At 39.4% G+C, this 25,402-nt stretch overlaps 2 protein-coding genes across 6 annotated transcripts in view; one reads left to right on the plus strand and one right to left on the minus strand.

The window, feature by feature from the left end:
- Positions 1 to 7,824: 7,824 nt before the first annotated feature.
- On the minus strand, positions 7,825 to 22,746 carry ERH (ERH mRNA splicing and mitosis factor). The gene is made up of 4 exons (XM_022570272.3): positions 22,640 to 22,746; positions 18,946 to 19,033; positions 15,020 to 15,140; positions 7,825 to 8,335 (listed from the first exon to the last, which is right to left on the minus strand). Exons 1-4 carry the CDS (start codon positions 22,640 to 22,642, stop codon positions 8,233 to 8,235), a joined length of 315 nt encoding a protein of 104 aa, XP_022425980.1. The 5' UTR covers positions 22,643 to 22,746; the 3' UTR covers positions 7,825 to 8,232.
- The window catches only part of SLC39A9 (solute carrier family 39 member 9), a 49,131-nt gene continuing 46,347 nt past the window's right edge, over positions 22,619 to 25,402 (plus strand). The window contains exon 1 of one of the 5 annotated variants that reach the window (XM_030763394.2): positions 22,619 to 23,917. In XM_030763394.2, the coding sequence (XP_030619254.1) occupies positions 23,822 to 23,917 (96 nt within the window). In that variant the 5' untranslated portion in view covers positions 22,619 to 23,821. The remainder of the gene's footprint in view (positions 23,918 to 25,402) is intronic. The other 4 variants (XM_022570270.3, XM_022570267.3, XM_030763395.2 and 1 more) reach the window with 4 other exon arrangements.

A 25,402-nucleotide genomic window follows, 5' to 3' on the forward strand; every position in this document is an offset into this window, starting at 1 on the left:
CGTACTCTGGTCTCAGGCTTGAATGGCTGGCTTGCAGTCCTATTCAAGACAGGAAATGCTGCTTTGGATGGGGTCAAGGGGAAGGGTGATGAGTTTGGTTTTGAATTACTGGCATGTGTTTTCAAGGAGTGGCTAGTCTTAGGGAACAGAGATGTTAACCTGTCTACATGAGTTCATCTCTGTCATTGGCCTCCTTAGCTCTGACCATGTAACTGAGGGACGCAGCTATACGTACTCAAAGTCTATTTACTCGGTTAGAGAAAGACCTAATTTGGCAAATAGGCAATGACCACAACTGCCTTGGGACCTGGTGGTCCTTGATTAGGAATGGTCTAAAATTAGCATGGCAAAAATCAGCTGTCCAGTGTCAGCCTAACGAGTCCTTCTGACTCCCAGCATGATTCTCCAGCGTCCCCGGTATGACAGCTTACACCCAGCCAGACTGGGGAAGATTATGGAGGCCGTCGAGGAAAGTTTGAAACTGGGTATTCAGAAAGCACATTTGCTTTCCTCTAACAGGAACAATGTGTCAAGTGCAAATACCCACACTCAGGCTGGGTGTAGTTGGCAGCTTTTTAAAAACTGGTGTTGGAAAGCTGTCAGAGGCGGGAAATGCCCCCTTTCAGATTGACACTCTGTGTCCACCCAGAAGCAGTCTAGGGAGATGGTTAAGCAAAGGTTGTTAAATTCCACAAAAATTTAGTTTGAAGGGCTGACTCTGTTTACATCCCTGAGCAAAGCTCATTAACACGTGTCAGAAATGCAGCTTCAGTGGCTCCAAACATCCCAAGCTGCTCCTGGGCCTGCGGGAACGCCAGCCTGACACAGCATAGCTAGCTAGGCTTCCTTGTAAGCTCTTCCTGCCACGGTGGCCAAAATGTGCAGGGCAAAGCCTTCTTTTGTGACCCACATATGTCCTGCTTTAAGAATTCAGCATGCCCTCTTCTGAGCTCAGGTTTCGAGGAGGGAGCTGGGCAGGTGGAATGGAGTAGTGAACATGAGGTGCTGTAAATGGCCAAGCACTACACAGGGGTAAGGGACCAGTGCTCACTGCCAGCCTCACAAACGATCAGCATTACAGCTACCTATAGCCCACTAGCACAGTAGTGGCAAGATTGTAACTGTGCTATCAATTTTCTTTCAAGCTTTTCATTATGAGAAATTTCAGGCATATAAAAAGGCCAAGAGATTAATGCCCATCTCCCAGTTTCAACAGTTATTAAATTATGACTAACCTTATTTCTTCTACATCATTCCACTGGATTATTTTGAAAAAAATCATAGATATTACATCATTTTATCTGTAAATATTTCAGTACATGCTCCAAAAGATAACAATTAAAAAAAGAAAAGCACAATACCATTATCAAACCTAAGGAACTTCACAACAATTCCTTAACACTGATGGAATCGCACACTAGTAAGCAAAGGGGGCTCCCGCACTCCCATCTCCTTTACCCTTCATCCCTCAAGGAATAATGTGTCAAATGCAAAGGAACAAAAAAGGAAAAAGATCAAAGCAAAGCAAGATTGTGCCCACACTAGGATCATCACCAATATCTTAGCAACTCTGGTATGTTTAAAACATTTCTTGAAATAGGCTAAAAGAGAAGTTAAACAGCAGCCCTCACATTTTTATCAGACCTTTTGGCATTTCCCAGTGCTGCAAGGACAGCCCATTAGAGAACCAAGAAGCGTTGGGAGGTGAACCAGATTCTTTGGCTGATCGGCTGCCATAGGGTCCCAGGCCTCTACTAAGGTACAGGGATAACTTCACGGTAACGTGAATTTTTTAGACTTCTTTCTGGAAGTATTGTTTTAATAACAGTATTAAATATTTCTGGGGAATACATTTTGTTAAACTACACCATATATATAGAGAGAAAAGTGCACAAAACTCTAGGAGTTTGTTTTGTAGTAACAGTTATTACTTACTGAGCTTTACATTTATCTTGAGGATTAAGTTAAACAGTAAAAATGGCACTAAAAATGGGACGTAAACAGCATGACAGCCATTAGGGCAGCTGGTCATGTAAGTGTTTACCATGTGAAATCATCTTTGTGGAAGAGCAGAGTGAGAGGGGCCTCTCCATGAGTGGCCTAGGTGGGAATCAGAACTAAGTGGGGAGATGTCTGTGCAGAGGGTAGCCAGGTGGTGGCTGTCAGAGCCCAGTGGGGCGAAGAATCTGTCCACGTGGGGAGCCTGAGTGACCGTCCTAGCCATGGGCTCTCAGGACAGCATGCTCCATGCTGATACCAACACCGGCTCAATGTTGGGTGGTCCCTTGAAGCACTGCTACAGAATCTTTTATACAAAATGCAGAATCCCCCTATCTAAGATGGTCAGTTGCTGGACTTACTGGGCAATATTACAGAGATGGTCGCTGTTCATGTACAGGTCACATAGGCCTCAAATGCTCTGCTGTTTTAAGTAGTGACCATCAGCCTTTTACGTGAAGGAAAGATGTAATTTCTTAAACCAAGTACTTGAATAGACCCAGAGGGTCTGGCTCAGAGAAGCCCCCAAATACTGGGGTATCAAGGCTTTCCGTCTTAAATCCCTTAGCGTTGTATCAGGACCTCATGCTAAAGAGCATTTGCCCTCAATAGTACCTGTACCTTCAAATCCTTTAGTAACACTCTGCTGAAGGGAGAATGAGGCTAACTCCCCTTCCGTCAGTACAACTGCCACTTCCCATTGGGATTTTTAAATTTTTTATTTATCTATCTATCTAAATTTAGGCTGCGTCAGGTCTTAGTTGTGGCACACGGGATCTTTTGTTGCGGCATGCAAATGCTTAGTTGGGCATGCATGTGGGATCTAGTTTCCCAACCTGGGATTGAACCTGGACCCCCTGCATGGGGAGTGTAGAGTCTTACCCACTGGACCACCAGGGAAGTCCCTCCCACTGGGATTTGCTTAATCGTTGGGAAGATCATTATGGTAATCCTTTCTGGAATTGCTTTGTAGGTGAAAGGAAGCGGGTGACCATGCTTCTAACAGACTTCCGTGTTCACGGACAGTGTCAAGGACAAAGCAATCTCTGCAATCAATGGCCAGGACTTTGGAGAGAAGGGGCCCAGCATTGTCTGGTGCTCTTCAAACTGTTCATCCTGAAGCAGTACTAAAAGACTCAAACATATTCTTTCCCTCAAAGACTAGGGGGCAATACAGTTGACCAAGCCTGGGTGGGTTTTGGAACAGAGTAGATACTCCACCACAAATGCTAGTAAGTGAAGGTAGGAGTTAGCATCACCATGGCAACCCCTCCAACCTCAGGCTTCCGAGGAAGAAACCATGATCTACCCCATATCTCTTAAATTACAATCCAGAGACCTTAAATTCAAACATCTGTTGACAAGGACACAGGGCCCATCTCAGTTACGTGATGTAACCAGTTCTCATTAGCCTTCTCCCTACTCTCCTGAAAAGCAAAAGTTACCTCTGGCACAGAAGAGGCTTTTAAACCAAGCTCTTCACAATATGCCTTAAATTGAACATCCTGTTGAAGAGCTGAATTACAAAACAGAAAGGAGTGTGCTAGGTAAATTGACACAGGACCTCTAAATGTAGCTGAAGGGATTACTATTTTCTCCAAAGGTAAAATATCTTTCTTAGCTCAGGCTTACAAGTCAAACTATGTAGTGGAGACAGGAAAGTGAATCACTAAGAAATTATCATCCTCTACGTTTTCTTTCACTGAAATTCCCAACCATCAACTAGCTTCTTCTAATCTCTCCATCTCCCAATTGTCCTCCTGGTTTCAGTCTCTCAGCCCCTCCTTATCTCTTAGCCCATCTTTCACTTGCCTTTGTGTCTAGTCCAGAACTGTTAGCCTTTTGATAGTACGCTTGTTACCTGTGATCCCTTGTCACCTTAACTCTCCCCTCCCCCACCCTAGAATTCCCTCCCATAACAATTTTATATTGTTTCTTGTACTAAATTTATAATCGTCTACCCTCTACTAGATGGCAAGATTTATACTAAGATCATTCTTTGTTCACTTTTGTAGCTAATTATGTACTTCACAGTGTTTAATCAGATTCACTATTTACTATACATCTAACACACACCAGGCACTTTCCTATGTTATCTCCTGGAAAGCAGTGTGGTGTAGGATATCTTGCCTCTCAACGTGTGGGCACCTGGAAGTTTGTTAAAAATGCAGAATGTCAAAGTCCACTGACCTAAATCTGCATTTTAGGTGCAGATTTAGGTGCAAGAGGTAGGCAACATTCAGAATGACAGGTAGTGCTAGCACATCAGAACCTCCCGAAAAGTTTTTCACTTCATATATTTTGAGTTCCATTATTGAGTGGCATATTTAAGATTATGTCTCTTGGTAAATTTACCCTTTTATGATTATACAACATCCCTCTTTATCCCTGGTAACATTCCTCATTATGAAGTCTGCTTTTGTCTGATACTGACTATATAGGTCAGTTTCTTAAGCTTAGTGTTTGCATGGCATATTTTCCCCCCCATCTTTTTACTTTTTTTTTTTTTTTTTTTTTTTGCGGTACGCGGGCCTCTCCCACTGCGAAGCACAGGCTCCGGACGCGCAGGCTTAGCAGCCATGGCTCAAGGGCCCAGCCGCTCCGTGGCATGTGGGATCTTCCCGGACCCGGGCACGAACCCGCGTCCCCTGCATCGGCAGGCGGACTCTCAACCACTTGCGCCACCAGGGAAGCCCCCCCATCTTTTTATTTTTAACCTGTTTTTATACTTTTATATTTAAAGTGGGTTTAGCATATAGTTGTGTCTTGCTTTATTGATCTAGTCTGACATTCCCAATCTTTAAATTTAAGGGTTAAGACCATTTACATTTAATGTAATTACCAGTATGATGGGGTCTAAATCTATCATTTTGCTATTTGTTATCTATTTGACCACCTGTTGTTTCTTCTGGGGGTCCTGGAACAGAGTAGATACTCTACAACAAATGCATGTGGGTGAGAGGGAGTTAGCTTTACCATGGCAATCCCTCCAACCCCAGGCTTCCACATTATCCTGCCTTCTTTTGAATTGAGGGTTGTTTTTTTTTAAGTGATTGCAGTCAGGTTTACAGTATCTTTCACTTTTCGCAGTACATCTTCAAATATTATACCACTTCATGTTGGTGTTAAAAATCTCTCAAGCATGTATTTCCATTTCGCCCTACTGTCCTTTACACAACTGTTATTTAATTCTAGATGTTAACACACAGTACATCTTTAAACAGTAAATTAACTACTAGAAAATTTAAAAACGAGAAAAAAGTCTATTATATTTGCCCACATATTTACCATTTCTGGTACTTCTCATGTTGTTGTGTAGATCCAAGTTTGTTTTTATTTTCCTTCTGCCTGAGGAACTTCCTTTAACATTTCTTGTAGTACAAGTTTGCTAGCAACCAATTATCTCAGATTCTGTTTGCCTGAAGAATCTTTTATTTTGCCCTTTTTTTGGAATATGTCCAATGAATACAGAATTTTAGGTTGACAGTTTTTTCTCTTAGCATCAAAAAAATGTCATTCCATTCTTCTGGCTTGTATAGTTCCGGATGAGAATTCTACTGTCATTCTTACCTTTGTTCCTCTGTATGCAATCTGCGTTTTTCCTCTGGCTGCTAAGATTTTTTTTCTTTTTTTTTAACATCTTTATTGGAGTATAATTGCTTTACACTGTTGTTAGTTTGTTGTATAACAAAGTGAATCAGCTATATGTATACATATATCCCCATATCCCCTCCCTCTTGCGTCTCCCTCCCACCCTCCCTGTCTCACCCCTCTAGGTGGTCACAAAGCACCAAGCTGATCTCCCTGTGCTATGCAGCTGCTTTCCACTAGCTATCTAGTTTACATTTGGTAGTGTATATGTGTCAATGCTACTCTCTCACTTCATCCCAGCTTACCCTTCCCCCTCCCCGTGTCCTCAAGTCCATTCTCTACATCTGCATCTTTATTCCTATCCTGCCCCTAGGTTCATCAGAACCATTTATTTATTTTTTTAAAGATTCCATATATATGTGTTAGCACATGGTATTTGTTTTTCTCTTTCTTCACCCTGTATGAGACTCTAGGTCCATCCACCTCACTATAAATAACTCAATTTCATTTCCTTTTTATGGCTGAGTAATATTCCACTGTATATACGTACCACATCTTCTTTATCCATTCATCTATCGATGGACACTTAGGTTGCTTCCATGTCCTGGTTATTGTAAATAGTGCTGCAATGAACACTGTGGTACATGACTTCTTGAATTATAGTTTTCTCAGGGTATATGCCCAGTAGTGGGATCACTGGGTCATATGGTAGTTCTATTTTTACTTTTTAAGGAACCTCCATACTGTTCTCCATAGTGGCTGTATCAATTTACATTCCGACCAACAGTGCTAGAGGGTTCCCTTTTCTCCACACCCTCTCCAGCATTTATTGTTTAGATTTTTTTTCTTTATCACTAGTTTTTAGTTATTTAATTATGATATGTGTGTGTTTTATTTATCATACTTAGGGTTAGTTGAGCTTTGTAAATCTGAGTTTAGAGTTGTCATCAAATTTGAAAATTTCTGGCATTATTTCTTCAACATTTTGTTCTCTCCACATCCTTTTTCCTGAGACTCTCAATTATACATTTTAGACAATTTGTTATTATCTTACAGGTCACTGAAGCTTTTTTTTCCCCAATTTCTTCCTATGCTTCAGTGTTTAAGTTTCTACTGCTCTAACTTCAAGTTCATCGCACTTTTATTCTGCAGTGTCTAATCTGTTGGGCTTTAAAAAAAATTCTTATTTATTTTTGGCTGTGTTGGGTCTTCGTTGCTGCGCGTGGGCTTTAACTAGTTGCAGCGAGCGGGGGCTACTCTTTGCTGAGGTGCGCGGGCTTCTCATTGCGGTGGCTTCTCTTGTTGCAGAGCATGGGCTCTAGGTGCAAGGGCTTCAGAGTTGTGGCGCATGGGCTTAGCTGCTATGCAGCATGTGGGATCTTCCTGGACCAGGGCTCAAACCCATGTCCCCCGCACTGGCAGGTGGATTCTTAACCACTGTGCCACCAGGGAAGCCCAATCTGACTTACTTTTGGATCTATATTTTTTCCTGAGAACATCTCAGCTTTAAAAATTAGCTGATTCACAGTGAAATATTAACTAAAGCTACACATATAATTTCATTCTGCATAAAACAAGACAAAACAGTTAAAGCTCTAATGTGGAAGTGAGGGCGGGGACAAGGGAAATATGAGGCCAGTCATGAAGCCTCCGAAAAAACTGCCAATCTTATAGTGTGTAAAAATATTATTTGCTATTGGTGAAGTGTGATAATAGTAGAATCAGGGAATGTTCTCATATATGGCTGGAGGTACAATGTAGTGTATGTTCAAGTCACAATGTGACCACAATCTTTACACTAAAACCAAGATTATCTTGTATTTCTCTGTGGTCTTTCCCTCACCCTCACAGCTTCGACATAGGGGTGGTAATCAGCATTCAACTGCTGAAGGCTATGAGAAGGCACAAGGACCTTCCAGGAGAAGTACATCACCAAAGCTAAGGAATTAACCTGGCTGCTGCTGTAGATAAGCTATGTCCCCAGAAAGAGCTTCATAATGTTTGCATCAACAGTAGGTACAAACCTTGGAGATACAACTGAGATTCACTTACAAGGATGGAAAATGAGGTAAAAGCTCTTTAGCTTCATATAAGCCACAGCAAAACAAATTCAGCACATATATAGGTTTTCTTCAAATTCACCGTGTAGCAGGCTACTGGTTTAGAAACTGATAATGCTTTGGCAAGAAAATCCAATTCAGTTGAGACAAAAAAAAAAAAAAAATCACTCAGGGGGAAAATATAACTAAAGGACATTTATTTGTTTCTCACTAAGACTTTGTCTTGAGGACATAACTAAACCGCGTAACCACCCCCACCCTGATTTGAAGAAGGGTTAGTACAGTGAATGTTATAAAGCAGATACGAACAGTCTGAAGGACTGGAACCAACATTAACTGACAAAAACCAACTTCCACCTAAATCATCATAAAAATGTTTAAGTAAAAAAAAAAAGGAGTGGAGAGAAGGGGGCAAAGGGGGTTTCAGATTGAACAAGATCCTATTTTATCTAATACATTCAATCCTGGCTAGAGTGTACCAAAATGGAAACAGGATTACTATAATACAAAACTTCTACTACAGCACACTGTACACACCTGTGTTCCAAGCCCACCCCCATCCCCCTAACGCTTCCAAACTCAACTATTTCCCGGCCTGTTGGGCCTGTCGACGAAGGAGCACGTAGATCTTCTCTTTAATCCAGTCTTTGTTATAAGGCTGGTATGTCTGGGTATCAGCTCGGTAACTGAGGAACAGAAAGGTAATAAGCAAAGTTACAATGGTCAATTACTGTCACGTTTTTAAAACCTGAAATCATAACTGCCCAATGATAGCACAGATGTGCACATGTTCATACATGAGCTTAATGAAAATGTAAAAGAGCGATTACATAACTGTTGAATTTTAAGCGATATGAAGTTTAGATCACCTAGTACTATCTTACAGCAGAAAAAGAAACCAAGGCCTAGAGATCTTAAGTTAAATGTGTAATGTTACACATCTACTTCTTGACAAAGTATGACCAGAAACCATGTGTTCTTTCTCCTACATAGTTACTATTTTTATGGTTCTTTTAGTGATTAAAAAACAAAAATTGGGGCTTCCCTGGTGGCGCAGTGGTTGAGAATCCGCCTGCCGATGCAGGGGACACGGGTTCGTGCCCTGGACCGGGAAGATCCCACGTGCCCCGGAGCAGCTGGGCCCATGAGCCATGCCCGCTGGGCCTGAGTGTCCGGAGCCTGTGCTCCTTAACGGAAGAGGCCACAGCAGTGAGAGGTCCGTGTACCACACACACACACACACACACAAAAAAAAAAAAAAAAAAAAAAAATTGAACACTAATTCAAATTTGCTAAATTTACTTTGAATCAACTTAAAAAAAACACAAACCTTTAACATGTTACTGCCACAAAGATTTCTTCCCTGAAAAGTATTAACAGGAGGAAATACTTTTATATACATCCAATATTTTAGGATTTGCTTTTTAATATAAACAATGCTAGAGGCTGGGAAGGGTCTGGAGTACAAGGAGTAGCATTAGCAACGAAGCTCCAATAGGATTCCAGGGTTTTGGGAGTACAAGGCATCAACTTAATAGCCAAATCACTCAAGGTATCTTTAGAGGACTCAAAAAACAGAAACATTCCAGCTGACCTACAACTGAAATCTAGCTGGTTAAGCAATAAATTCATTTTTTTGGAGTTAAAAAAAACTAAAGCTATAGTATAAAAAAGCAGACAATAAGTAAGCAGAGATTGCACAAATACAAGGCACACCACAGCGTTTCAAAGTCATGTGCACCATCTGGTGGAAATATTGCATGGCATTCAAGAGAGGCGAAGGATACAACTTGCCTTAAAAAAAAACAACAAAAAACCCTTAGGGATGCCCTAAAAAAATGAAATATCTAATTTATCAATTATTGTTTCATTTTACCCAGAAGCCTCATTTTTTAGCTTCTCAGCAAAAAATTATATACATAAATACAAATGATAGTAAATACCTATTAAGAAGTTGCCAACTGCTAGGTATTGCTTTAGGCACTCATCTGAATCAACTCACTTAATCCTGTTTACAACAGGATTGTTGTAAACAGGATTAAGTGAGTTGATTCAGATGAGTGCCTAAAGCAATACCTAGCAGTTGAGTAGATAAAATTATTATCCTTTTTTTATAAAGGAGGAAACCAAGGCTCAAAAAAGTTCAGTAACTTATTAGCTAAGTGACTTCAGGCAAGGAGTGAAAGCTTAAACACTCCTGACCAGAGTCCTTACCGTGAACCACTAAGCTAGAAACCTATGACCCAATTTTTGAAGAAAAACAAACTCCAAAGTAAGAATGCCTTACACCATTATCATATTCTTTCCCTGAATGGCAAGGTCAGAATCTGGCTTATTAAAAATGCATAAGCTTTCTAATTTTACAAAACATTTGGCTTTTTACTGATGTCCTTTTGTTACAATGAGAAATACTCTAAAAAGTAAACCAATGTTCTTTGACTATCCTCTGTTCATATGTCCTAATTAAATAAGTGCTAATCTAGTCTACTCCAAGGTAAGGCAGAATAGACTACAATATTTATATTAACACTGGAACAGAAATAAAAAAGGAAAAGAATTTTTCGGAACTATAATATCTGGGTGGGACAGCCTTATTTAGATCATTCACCCCACCAAGATCACTTCAGAATCCATCAACTTGCATGCTATTTTCCAATGTAAGAAATAGTTAATAATGTCTTCTTTATGGAAAGCTGTATGTCGATGGCTGTTAACTGACACTTGAAAATGAGACAATTAAATGTTAAGTACATTAATAAAATCCTTAGCTGTTGGTACAGATAAATCATTTAGCCTACTATTATGGTCAGTAAGTGCAGGTTTAGGGACTTCCCTGGCGGTCCAGTGGTTAAGACTCCACGCTCCCAATGCAGGGGGTGTGGGTTTGATCCCTGGTCAGGGAACTAAGATCCCACATGCCCTACAGCGTGGCCAAAAAAGAATAAAACTAAGTGCAGGTTTATGCAAGAACAGAAGCTGTGAATCTGAGCAGGGAAATCAGCTGGGGTCTTCACTGATATCAAGCTGTCTTCCTGATTGGGAAGGAGTACCTTCCTTATTACAATAACTAAGGATAAAAATGTCCCTCTGTCTCTAAGCAAACAAGAAAAGCCCTCATCTTCGAAAGGCCAACAGGCTGTTATCTTAATCTTAAAAAAAGCCTATTTAAAAAAGAAAAAAAAAATGAAAACAAAAAAAACCACCTTACAGATCACAGAACTGTGAAGAAATCTGTACTCTGATTTCAAATATATGAAATACAAATCCTTCATGAATAAATTTTACTATTAATGCATGGTCAGTTTGTTTTGCGTTTAATTATGTCAACAAAGTATCTTATTTATTCCATTCTTCCTCTACCGGTTTAAGAATAAATAATTAAAAATATCTTGCCATTTAAACTTAATACAAGCAATGAGTACACAGCAATTACAAACCAAAAATGAACTTAATTCTCGGTCTGAGGCCAATTCTTGGCCAAGTCACAATCCCTGATTAAGAAGAGGGGCAGGATGTGCTGTCATAGGAAATGCCATGGCAATAGGTGACCTCTTTGGAAGCAATTTTGGAAATCTTATTTCTCTGGAACATTCAAATAACAAAGTCATATGAGCAAAATGGTTCTAAATCCAAATTTGATTCTGAAAGTTTTCAAAGGCCAAAAGTTCAACATTAGAGATAGAAACATAAATAGCTACAGTTTACAGTTTTATAGACAATTAAAAACTATAGATTACCATTAATCTCTCTTTTATACTATCTGAACTACTACAGCTTAGAAAAAATTATCTATAATAACTAATTATTGTAATATATATAATTGTATATAATATATATAATTAAAGATGTATTTCCTCTGTTTTGCTTTCATAATGCAAGTATTAGAGATCATTTTAGCATGCTAGACGTAGTTTCTGGTTTACACTTAATGGCACGAAGTTAGAAACGTTATGTTCTATCACTAATGACATACCTGTAGTATGTCCCCATAAAAGCTACTATTTTACTCTGTGTAACTTTCACTGTCAAAAAACCAACACCTCTTTATTCGTTAACAGTACAATTTATCTCACTTGTGAAATCTGAAACTATTATTCTGCTTGGGGCAAATTTTAAAGAACCAACCTCCTCATTGTAATTAAAAATAAAACCCTGCCTGATGTCAACCTAGTTAAAAATGGAGTTCCTGCCATATACCTGATACTGCTGCGCTAAGTAAGCACTGCATCCTCACCAGTAGTCCTGTAAGGTAGATATATCTAAATTTTACAAATAAGCAATCTGAGGTTTAGCAGTATTAAGCTAACTTGCCCAAGGGAGCTAGCAAATGACAGAGCCAGGATTCAAACTCAGCTATGTCTAATCCTAAAACTCCAGTCAGATCTTAACCATAACCTCCCAAGGTTGTAAGTAATTCCCCATCTGTTGCAAATGACTGCCATATCCCAAACCATCAGGATTAGATACCCAATGTCTCAATAAGTGATTTTTACAGAATCAGAAAGACAGCCATTAATTTTTAAAATAAAATCAACAATTCATTTAAAGAATGAAATGAGAATATGCACACTAGCTCTGTTAAAATTTTAAGTTCCAACTGAAACATCCAATGTTTAAGTTCAAGTGTGAATATTTCACCAAATACACCTAGAACATATATTAAAAAACAAAAAACAAACAAAACTCTCCATCACAGTGTAAAAATAATATAAAATACCCACAGCTTAATCAGATAAATAATATCAAAGATTTCTGAGAATACAAGACACTGCAAAATTTAGCATGAAAGAAGTCATATTAGATTCTTTCACTTTTATTTAGACCATCCTATCATTTCCGACTGTAGCTCTGTAATGCAAATGAGAGAAAAGGAAGATTACCAATAATTTTAAAAAGCTATGCCTCAAATCATATTATATTGATGACATGTATTTTAACAACCAATATTTAGTCAATACCAACTATGTGCCAAATACTATTCTAGGCACTGGGGATACAGCAGTGAACAAAAACAAAGCTCCCTGTTCTCAAATTCTAGAAAGTAAATAAACACATTACTGATGATTTCATATCCACTAGATGATCCTGCCAACATCTGGGCCTCTAAGTTCCTTGAACTCCTCTCCTCCAATGATCTCATCCCCTGCCCTTCCTTGGCCAGATCCCTATACCTTCTCATTACCAGCAACTTCAATCTCCCAATTTCAAGCACCTCGTTCTCTGATCACTACTTCCCAATACCCCACCTTCAACAATCCTTTGACCCCACTGTGACCTGTAATTAATTGATCCTACCTGTCCCCACGCCATCCCAACCCCTACATGGTCATTCAGTCCTTTGCATTAATACTCCCTTGCATACATCCTCAACTGTTAGCAAAATCTCTGATTCTCTACCTGTAGAGACTCACCTGTAACCATTCAGGTTAAGAGTGACTAGGAAAAACCTATTTACCACATGATTAATTTAACTTTAACTTCATTATCAAGTACCTCTTAAATCACACATTCCCTAATCCCTTCACCCTCCTAGATAATTTCTTACCTCTTTTCACAAGCCTCCGACACCTCCTCCCTCACCCTTAATTTCAAATGGTGTCCTTCTTCCTATTTTCCTGAGGTAACTAAAGCAATTAGAAAACAACTTCCCCAAGCTTCCACCATATCTGCCCATCCTTCCTACTTTACTATTAACGTACTGTCCAAGATCCTACCTAAAGCCATCAATTTTCCCCTCTCTACTATATCATCCCAACAGCCTGCAAACTTACCATTATTTCTCTCAGCTTAAAAACAAAATTAAAGGGAAAGAAAAAGTATTCCTTTCTCTAGCTATAACCCCATTTCTCTGCTCTGCTTCTGAGCTAAATTCTTCAAAAAAGTTGTCTGTGTTGGCTGCCTACAATTTCTCTCCTCATTAACTTAAACTCACTGGACTATATAAAGATTTTACTCCTGTCACACTACCAAAACTGCTCTGGAAGTCACCAAAAACTTCCACACAGCTCAACCAAGAGTCAGTTCTCAGTCCTCATTAATTTGATCTACCAATAATATGAAGTACTTTTGAGTTGGCTTCTAGGATATCACCCTCTCTGCCCCACCAAATTCATCTCCCTCTACTCTCCCCCTCACTTATTCTTCTGCAGCTTCACAGGGTTCCTTTTAACCTGCTTTATTCACTGCTCAATCCCCAGTGCCTAGAACACACATGGTACATAGTTGGCACTTCATAAATATTTGTTAAATGAATATGTATGTGTCTCTTTCTGTGTGCGTCAGGCAATAAACAGGTCAACTATAGTCATTACAAACTAACATAGCGTAATATATATAGCTCTATTGGCCTCAATAGTTTTCTGAGTTTTTATATTAAAATAATAAAATTATAAACACATATCATTAAAGACCAGAACTGGATCACCTGAATGTTCTGAATGAGCAAAATGAAATGGCTATAAGTGAAACACAATGAAGAGATGCAGAAAACAAAACTCAAAAATTGCAAGGAAATGCTTATTTTCACCAGCAATCTTTGGTGAGACGGCAAGTCCAGGCTTGGCTCCGGTGGTGATCCAGGAAATGCCTCAGAGCAGGACCTATATGTTTTTCACCACTGAAAAATATTTTTTTCTTCTAGCAGTGTTTGGCATGTAATAGACATTAAGGCATCTGGTGACTGAAGATCTCATTATAAGGTACTTCCATTTTCCCTTTTAAAATTAGCTGTACTTATACTCAGGCTCTTGTCCAAAAATGTTGAGGAGACTGAGTAAGTATTACAGACTCACTTGCTCCTTAGTAATAGTGGTGATAAGTAATTATCGAAATAAATGATAACAAGCATAATATGTTAGAAAAAAATTTTAATTTGACAAACCTCTGAGAATAGAAAACATAAGGGTCTATAAAAAAAAATCTCATTCTAACATGCCAAAATATACTTGATTAACACTGGGTGGAATTAAAATTAAATTCCATTTCAGTCCTATATATATTTACATTCTAAAAATAATGTCATGAAAACAGAATAATCTTAGTTTTAATCAAAGCCAACTGCTTTCGGATAAAGACTATAATGGGGAAAAAAAACTAAGAAAAAGATTAAGTTTAAGGAGCAAAGTTCTCAGTTCAAAGTTGATGCATACTAACTGCATCAATTAGCAAAGTTCTTAAGATTTTCCTGTGCCTTTAGCTTTATGTTGACAACTTAATTTATGAGCCACATGCAGAAGAAATATTAATTAATACATAGTAAGCAAAACACAACGATCAGTGTCAGGCAGAGTGAGTTCCCAACACCATAAATCGCCTCAAACAAACAAACAATAGAAAAATACAATTTAAGAGATATGGTGGCTAATACTTACACAAGGCAGCTGAGGTCTGCCAGGTCATCAATGAAGTCAAATAACTGACTGATATCATATGTGATAGAGGGGCTGTTGGGATTCATTCTCTTCAGATGTTCTTCATACATTTTACAAACACCTAAGAGGGAGGGGAAAACCAAGATCTTACAATTATATGAACTTTAGATATGAGTAGTGTTATAGCTAATATCGTAATATTTATTTTTATAAAGTTGGGCTGGGAAAAGAACAGTAAGTTGATCACTTTTGTTTTCACTGTTGCCACTAGCAAATTTTTAAAAATTTTATAAATTCACCAGAATGTTGGTATTTTGTGCCTTAATAATAAAACTTTTTTTTTTTTGGCTGCACCACGCACAGCTTGTGGCATTTAGTTCCCTGACCAGGGATCGAACCTGGGCCCCCTGCCGTGGAAGCGCAGTGTCCTAACCACTGGACCGCCGGGGAATTCCGACAGTGTGTGTCTTAGCAGGTTTTTCAACAAATAAATATGTTCTATCCTGTACATACAGGTCTTCATGTACCTCTAAATTGACTTCATAAATTTCCTAAGAAAAAGTAATATTCAACCACAGAGTTGTCAAAAGCTATCTTAGTAAGGGTTTTTTTTTTTTAAGTTTTATTTATTTTATTTATTTATTTTTGGTTGAGCCAGGTCTTAGTTGTGGCTTGCCAGCTCCTTGGTTGTGGCATGCGAACTCTTAGTTGTGGCATGCATGTGGGATCTAGTTCCCTAACCAGGGATCAAACCTGGGCCCCCTGCATTGGGAACACGGAGTCTTATCCACTGCGCCAACAGGGAAGTCCCTTAGTAAGGGTTTTTGATTGGTACTGGTACACACACTGTGATCAGAAACATCACTCATAAGTTCCTGAATAGAAAGGGTGAAATGGAAAGGAAGTAAAAACCTTTCACAATGAAGGAAATTTCATTGTAGCACTGACCAAAGTTACCATCATACTTAGCGGTGAAAGACTGAATGCTTTCCCACTCAGATGAGAAGAACACTAGAATATCCGCTCTTGCCACTCTTATTCAACATTGTATTGGAGGTTCTAGTCAGGTTGATTTGGCAAGGAGAAGAAATAACAAGCATTCAGATTGGAAATGAAGAAGTGTACCTATCTCTATTCACAAATGACACGATCTTATATACAGAACATCTTAAGGAAACTACAAAACACAAACTATTAGAACTAATAAATGAGTGCAGCAAGACTGCATGATATAAGATCAATATACAAAAATCAATATTTCTATATCCCAACAATCTGAAAATGAAATAAATAGCATCAAAAAAGAATTCTTATGAATAAATTTAATAAAAAAGATGCAAGACACACACTGAAAACTATAAAATGTCACTGAAAGTAAAGATTTAAATAAATGGAATGCTATCTCATGTTCATGGAACGGGTGACTCAGTATCAAGATGGTCATACTCCCCCAAATGACCTATAAATTTAATGCAATCCATATCAAAATCCGAGGTACTTTTGCAGAAACTGAGAAGCTGATCCTAAATTTGATACAGAAATACAGGGGTCCAGGATAGCCAACAATATTGAAAAAGAACAAAGTTGGAAGACTCACACTTCCTGATTCCAAAACTTATTACAAAACTACAGTAATCAAGACAGTGTGGTACTGCTTATGCATAAAGACAGGCACACAGATTAATGGAATAGAAGCAAGAGTCCACAAATAAACCCTCATATCTATGGTCAACTGCTTTTCGACAAGGAAACCAAGACAATCCAATGGACAAAGAGTAGTTTTATTAACAAACGGTGCTAGGACAACTGTACATTCACATGCAAAAGAAAGAACTTGGACCCATCTCACGCCGTGTATGAGATGGATGAGTAGGTGGAGCACAGGGGATTTTTAGGGTAGTAAATGGTCATTACACATGTCAAAATCCACAAAATGTTCAAAGCGAACATTAACGTAAACTATAGACTTTAGTTACTAATGTATCAGTATTGATTCTACAATTGTAACAAACGTATCAAACTAATACAGGATATAAATAATAGGGAAAACGGGGAGGGGGTGGGAAGGAAGCAGGGGTATGGTAGAACTGTACTTTCTAACCAATTTTCCTGTAAACCTGAAACTACTCTAAAAAAAATTAAATCTATTAATTTTAAAAAAGGGATGCGGGGAGGGAAAGTTCTGTATTCCAGAGGAATATTAACTACTATAACGAAGAAAAATAAGAAAGAAAATTACCATTTGGCAACCACCATGTGAGAACTGATTCCAGTATTTCCATTTTAACTTTTAAAATGTAAAATAAACCACCATTTCTAATTTTAAAAGAAAAGAAAAAAAAAAGAGCTATCAAGCCACAAAAAGACATGGAAGAACCTTAAATACATACTGCTAAGTGAAAAAAGCTAGTCTGAAAGGGGTACATATGGCAATGATTCCAATTCTATGACAAGGCAAAAACAATGGAGGCAGCAAGGAGACCAGTGGTTGCCAGGCAGCAGGGATGGGGTGAAGAGGGATGAATAGGTGGAGCACAGGGGATTTTTAGGACAGTGAGCCTATTTTATATGATACTCTAATGGTAGATACATGACATTATGCATTTGGCAAAACCCACGGAACTGCATAACACAAAGAATGAACTCTAATGCAAACTATGGACTTTAATAAAAATGTATCAATACTGGTTCATCAACTGTAACAAATGTAGCATACCAATGCAAGATTTATTAATAGGGGAAACTGGGGTTAGGGAGAAGTATATGGGAACTCTCTGTACTTCCTGTTCAATTTTTCTTTAAACCTAAAACTGCTCTAGAAATAAAGTGTATTCATTAAAAAGACAGTGTAGGTACAAAGTCTACCTTAATGGCAAGTAAGGATATCAGCAGAGGAAGGGACCTAAGAAAAGAACAAGAGCCTTGCTCTTCTAGAGCAGAATCTGATGGCAGGATCAGGAAAGCATAGAAGCTGTCTCTAATTACTAGAAGTAGCTTTTTTCCCCCCACAGGTCTACCCATTGTTGGTTTTAAATGAAGAGATTTTAAGTCTAACCCTGTTAGCTTCAGATAATCAACAAATTCAGGGACATGCCAGCAGCAAAAACACCGACTATAAAATCTTTATATGAAGTGAAGAATGTGCAATTTGCTAGACAGGGCGCAGGGGGGTTTACTTGATATAATGATTAAATGTAAAGATGAATCCAATTTGTGATGATCCAATCTATGTGCTCTCATCTAATGGTTTACTGAGGGCTAATACTTCCCTTCAGGGTGGTGCCAGCTTATCAAATGTACACGAAAGTATACTGATTTGGTTCCATTTGCCTTTATTCACTGAGCTGATTTTTTACTTTTTAACATTCTGATGGACCAGCTTTTAACATTTATTTGTTTAATAAGCAGACCATTAGGTTCCGTAGGCACTATTAGGTTCCTCGGGCCTGCCTTAACTACTCTATAGTGCTTGAGTTTAACCACAATATATAAGGAATACCTGTAAAATATTTACATAACACAGTAACAAAATAACATAACAAATAACAGAACATTTACATAACAATCAGAGGCTTGGGAAAGTCATTATATAATGAGCTTGATTAAAAAAACGTAAAGTAATATTTGCAACAGAAAAAGACAGTATATATAATTTATATTTCAAATATTCAACAAATACAGTTCTAAGTATCTACTTTCCTTGCTCAAATTAACAATGCAAGAAATCTGGAGGAAAACACAAACTCAAGACACCTGAGAGCTGCGGCACCTACCACTCTCACCCCGGGCCAGCGTCAACAAGCCGGTGTGGACGCTAGCGTAGGAATGGGGAGTCTCTACAGCCCAGCCCCCCCCGACCCCCAACACCTCCCCACCCCCGAAACAAACGCAAAGATTTCTACCCCTCGACTAGTGTTTAAACTTACCTTCCATGCATTCATTCACAGATTCGTAGTCAGCGTAAGTTCTGCCTTCTGGCCTCTTGGTAGGCTGTACCAGCAAAATGGTGTGAGACTGTGGAAAGAAAAGTGATTTCAATATAAGTTTCCAACTCATATTTGAGAAATTCATAGTATGAGATAGAATCTCCATTCATGACAAATGATCACTGGTTATTAAAACACTATTAATCAGGGTGCTCCTTCTACAATACTTATGCCTTTGCCCAAGTGTAGCACCAGAAGCTGGATTACCTTCTGTAGGGTCTCTCTTAGCCTCCCAGTCCTTAATGAGTGCTTTCTCAAACTTTTATTGCACGTACTGGCTGCAAGTACTCAGCATAAGCTACCCTGTACTGTTTTTTCTCTTTCGCACCTATCTTCCTAGCCAGATTATAAACCTGCTTAGGTGTTCTATCTCCATTGGTCACTTTCTAGCTCTAACCCTATTAAGTCCCTAATAAAAACAGATATGGGCTGATGAAAGGAGAGAAAAAGGAAAACACTATAATGACTGCAAGCACTGCATCAATCTATGTTCTTTTTCTAACTTTAGCACAACAGTGAAGTCACATCTTATCCAGGGATTAGACTCAAACATTAAGGCGTAACATAAATTGGCAATATAAAATTAGTATATATAGTTAACATTACCCTAGAAAATCCATTAAATTATTCACCTAGTAGATGACTCACCTTAAGGGGCTATGTATTTTTAAACTCTGGAATCACACAAAATAGCTAGAGGATCACATTGTAAGAGATGTGAATAGGCCTAAAGAACAGCAGATAGACTTTTATCTTCCATCTCACCCTCAATGGGGAGCATGTTTTTGTTAGTGGGTCTATTTTAGGGTTTCTCAACCTTGGCACTACTACATTTGGGGCTGGAAGGTTCCTTGTTGCAGAGGCTGTCCTGTGCATTGCAGGATGTTCAGCAGTATCCCTGGTCTATTCCCACTAAATACCAGTAGTACCTGCACTTCCACCCTCTCCTGGCCAAGCTGTGACCACCAAAAATGCCCCCAGACACTGGTCTGTTGAGGGTACAACCCCTTCCAATTTTTTGCCAAGTGTGTAAGACTTATTAAATAAATTCAAGTATGATGTAACCTCACTGTAAACCCAATCCTAAATCAAACTATTCATATTTTTCTCTTCTCTTCTGCTGTACTATTATTTTTGGGTAAAAAACAAACAAACAAAATCTCCTAATTACAGGAACCAAACTGTTTTGAAATGATCAGAATTTTTAACCACCAACAATCTGCAACTGAAGTAGCTGATGCCTGGACTTTCTGAATAATTACCCCCAAAACAGTACTTTGAACACAATATGAAAAACAAAAGAATTTATGGTACTCCTCCCTCCCCATCAAAAATGGAGTCATTCTGATTAAAAGTTTGAGGATTTGAGATAAAACAAAACTTGATGACTAGAGATGAAAACTAATTCTCACCTATAATGACCTGAACACAATCAAGGCCTTTCTTAAATAGTGAGTAAAAGCTAAAGAAAGCAGCATATTAGATTACATGTTATTTATAAGTTTTTATAAGTCACCAGTAGTTTCAATAGGTCATATGTTGAGAAGAAAATTAATTTATAAACTACATTAGCATTCCTACAAAAGGGCCTGCCCCATACACTAGCCATACCAGTTGCTACTACATTTTGTTCTTATTCTAATGCAAAATAAAGGATTAAGTCACTTAAAAGAGTAAAGATATGGGAATGAATATACAGTATGCTTTTTATATCTACCCTTAAAGTGAACCTGAGCGAAGTTTACTGTTTTCAGTACTTACTGCCCAAAGACAAGGCTTAAAAATTAAGAACAAGAAATGACTAAATTTACAGAACTGTAGTCAAAATGCTTATTTTTCTTAAGTGACAGTGCCTTTCTGTCACCAGTTTAAGATCATAATACCTCTCAAACCAATTTTGGTCACTTTCTTCTTATTGGAGCCATTTTTGGAACCCTTTCGTTTTACTAAAAATCCAAATATATTTGCCCTATCAATTTTTTCCTTCTTCTGGACGGATTTGGTCCTGGCCCTCCTTACGGTACTCTTTCTCAGGGGAATGACCAGTTCCATATATATATATATATATATATATATATATATATGTATACACACACACAGACACACACATACAAAACATAAGTACATATAGGCAAACATATATATATTTATATTTGCCACAACAGGGAGATAACACTGTGAAACCTAAATCAGAAAAATAAAATTTATGCAGGATTACCTTAATAAAATCCTTATTCTCTCTGATTACCAAGTGGCTTTGATTCACTCTAATGAATAGTTAATCTGGCTTTGTTAACTTTTTTAAAGTCTCACAAACATGAACCCTAAGAATAGTCATTCTACTGTTGCAGAAATACTACAGTACATAACACTGGCTCTTTAGCTTCAAGTGCTTCTCCCCAACTACCAAAAAGAAAAAAAAAAAAAGAAATCGAAGCTGGTATCTTCAGTAAAGCAAAAGTACTTAAGACTTTTGAACCAATAATTGTTCCCTTTAAATACAAATTCCAATTTTTAATTCTACTTGAAATAAGGAATTATCACTGATATTTGTTCAACGAGAATGGGTTGTTGATATTAACTGCTGTCATTTTCCCAGATTTTAATCTAAGCATTTTAATACAATACCAAATAGTGACATAAAAGGCAGAGAAGGAAGGAAACTCAGAGATGAAACGACTTGCCCAAGTTATAACAAAACAGGAACTGGAAACCCAGTCTTCTAATTCCTAGTCCTCTTTGGGAGATTATGTTGGGTCAAACATTGAAATTCAGAAAAGGACAACCTGAAAAAGTTCCTTGTTAACATTAGCTGCATAATCTGTTAATAACTGCAGCAACCAGAAAACGAAAATTGAAGTGTGGAAGTAACCATGACTCCTCAGAATCCCTGTAAGCGTCTCCTTTTTGCGGATTACAAAATACACACACACAAGCAAAAAACAAAAACCCACAAACAACCCTTCCCACCCACTCCACTACCAACCCGGTCAGATTCTAAGGAACCTGGACCTTCAGCTGAACCTATCTTTTCTGCCTCCAGCCCCAAGAGAATATAAATAACGATAAGCATAGGATTAAGGGCTGAAAAAACAAAAAAATAACCCCACCAAACCAGGCCTCTGGAGGTCTTAGAGAAGAGGAAAAATATTACATATTTTTCCAAAAAAGCAGAGCACAGAAAAACAAAAGGGAATAGCTGAGAGAGCACGCTACAAAGCAAAGACGACCCCTCCTGGCCCACACGCTGGGTGCAGCAGACTCAATCTGTCAGCTTTGGGACAGGATTGTCAGACATCCCTCGGCCATTGTTCCCACAGGAAGCTAGAGAGTTTGGAGGGAAAGGGTACCCTCCCCATGCCTGCCTCTACCAAGCAGCAATCGGGAGAAAGCGCATCCTCCGCACCGCACGCCTTGCCCGAGCCAGCCGGCGGGCGCGCAACCGCAGGGCGGACCCTGGCTCCGGGGCCTACCGCCAGGCTCAGCGTCTCCGCGGCGGGAAGGGGAAGGGTCGACCCACACGCCGGAGGGCCGAGCAGCTGCATACTCGCGCTGGACTGGGTGGGGAGAAGAGGTAGGGGCTGGGGTCACCCTGGAGGCTGGGGGCTCGGGGAGCCGGTTAGGCCTTTCTCACCATCGCGCCAAACTCTCGCTGCCGCCGCCGCCGCCGCCGCTGCCGACTCCGCCGCCGATTCCGCTGCCGCACACGAGTTTAGCCGCAATGTATCCAACAGCCAATCCCCGCGAGAGGAGCCGCCGGAAGTCGTCAGAAGGACACCGCGAAAGAACCTTTCGGACCATAGAGACTAACATATTTCCGGCAGCTAGAGCAGATACTGACTCTGTTTCAGCCATCTTGGAAAAGGCGACGAGACCCACGGAGAATGTATCGGAACTTGAAAAAGAATCTTTTTTTTTTCAAGACGCTGTCTTCCGTACTCTCGTTATTATGCATGCGGCTAAATTGATCACTGGTATAGAGAGTGATACAAGTCATCTTTCAATGGCCCCACGCAAAAATGGCGGCAGTATAAGAATCCCGGGGCATAGGTCAGTTGTAACCCGGAAGTACCCTTCTAAAGGAGGGGGTGGTAAGGCAATCCGGAAGTGGAGTAATGAAGAGGTGCCACTTGGCGGCCATGGCAGCTGTAGTATCGGTGGCTCCGGGTCAAGGCCCAGCGGAGTGGAGGAACATGGGCAGCACTGGGTATAGGGCAGAGACAGCTTTGTATCAGCTTCGCTACTGAACCCCTAAGGCCCATCGTTAGAAATCTGCAGGACTCCTTTCCTCATTCTAGACTCGGAAGAGAGTTTGCCGGGATTGGTGGGCTGGTCCCAGACCAGCCTGAGGATCACAGGCGGGGCGGCCCCGGGGAGATAGGGCCGCTGGAAGAACGAACGAGTTCGCTTGGGTTTTCGTGCTTTTCTGCTGCCGTCTGGAACGCTGTTCGTGGAGGAAGTAGGCCCATTGTGCTACCCTTATTCCGACGACTGAAGAAATCGTTCACTCTTATATTTCCCATTGACTTTTCTCATCTGTTAACCCACGGGAATCCAGTGACTGGTATCGGAAAATTTACGGGCAGGGACCTAAAATTGCTGAAAGTTCTCTCTGGTGCTAGTATTAGCAAAAAGGGGCTGTTTCCAGGTACGTTCAAGAGAAAAGTGCCTCGTGAACACATCTGCCGGTGGGGAGGACCAAAGAACTGAAAGTCCACTTGTTATCTTTGAACAACCACACGCGTTTAAGAACCTAAGCACCCTTCGAAGCCTCGAGAATTTGTAGGCTGGTGGTGGGTGAATAAAGGAGGGCAGAATGGATGATTTCATCTCCATTAGTCTGCTGTCTCTGGCTATGTTGGTGGGATGTTACGTGGCTGGAATCATTCCTTTGGCTGTTAATTTCTCGGAGGTAAGAAGTTCTCAATTTTCTGTTAGCTGTCAGGGTGGCAGCTAGGAAGTAGTGACAGTTGTAAAGGGAAGCTGCTTCCCCAGTTAATATCAGAGTTAAAGGTCTTATTAAGGAAGACTATCTTTTCGAAAGATGCATAACATGTAATAATAGAAACAAACCTCCTCTTCATCACCACAGTTCATAACGGGGGTGGGTGGATCCACTGAAGATTCTGGAATACTCTGAACTCGCTGAAATTGCATACCAAAATTTGGGACTGTGCATTTTACGGGAGAGAGGCACCATAATGTTCTTTTGATACCCAGAAGTTCCAAAGAATCAAGATTCTAGATTGCAATCAAAATATAAATGGAGAATGTTGTTTGTCCATATGAGTTGAAATCAATATAACTTCTCTTTTTGAGAAAATCAAGCATAGCTTTTTGGGGAAAGGTATTTGTTTGGATACCTGTAATAAGAATGAAGTAAGAAAAACACTAAATTAGATTGTTCTTAAGTCACATTTCCTTTTAAAGAAAACCATTGAATGGGTTTTTGAAGTTGTTTTCAAATGTTTGTTTAGAAATGAATTTTTTGTTAATATGGTTTGACATTTTGTTTAATTTATTTGATTCTTTATCATTACTTGAACAAACATTAACAGGGAAGAATGATGAAAGCATTTTTCAATGAAAGTGCAGATAGGTTCTTCAGGTTGTCATAAGGAGTTCACAACATGCATAGCGCTCAAAGATTGAGGGAGAAAAACTACTACATTCAGGACTTCTTGAGTATACCTTGGGGTTCAGCAGTAAGATAGTTTCACTGCCAGTCCTGAAAGTGCTTTCAAAGAAAAGGGGAGTGGAGAATGGCCTGAAGTATTGATATAAAGGAAAGGTATAGGTGAGGTGTGAGGTAGGCCTTGAGGAAACCTGAGGAAAGAGGAGGCATTTATTGCTGGTAAAGAAAATAACCTGTGGGTGAGAAAGAAGGCGGAACTAGGCATTATGAGTTTGAGAAATAAAGCCCACAGCCAGATAGAAGGGGGACTTGAATTGCTGCTGCTCCTTTTCCGTTTCCTTTTTTTATCCGTTCCTTTCAGCATCTAATGATAACATTGAGCTACAATGTTTTGAACAAATACGTTACTTAATTTCATTTAAAAAGCCCAGTGAGGTACAGATGAGGAGACTGACACTTAGATCATGTAACTTGGACGAGTTCATCAAGTGTGTTAGAGTCACAGCTGTTTTTTCAGTCTCCGTTTTTCTGACTCAGAGCAGTTCTTAGCCACTCTGTCCCTTGTGGCAGAGGTAGCAAACTGGTAGCCCATGTACCAAATCTAGCCTACACACTTACTTTATTAGATTAGCAGAACGTTAATTTTATTGTTATTGGTTTTTGTCTTTATTCCTCAAGGTAACAGTTGGCTAGAGCTGAGTAGTGGTAGATTGTCACAGTCCTTCTTGGCTGTGAAGCCTACTTCACTCATTTGGGCTACCT

This window comes from Delphinapterus leucas, chromosome 2 (assembly GCF_059928025.1).
Source record: "Delphinapterus leucas isolate spDelLeu-1000000601 "Yukka" chromosome 2, BTC_Dleu_Yukka2, whole genome shotgun sequence".
Classification (NCBI taxonomy): domain Eukaryota; kingdom Metazoa; phylum Chordata; class Mammalia; order Artiodactyla; family Monodontidae; genus Delphinapterus; species Delphinapterus leucas.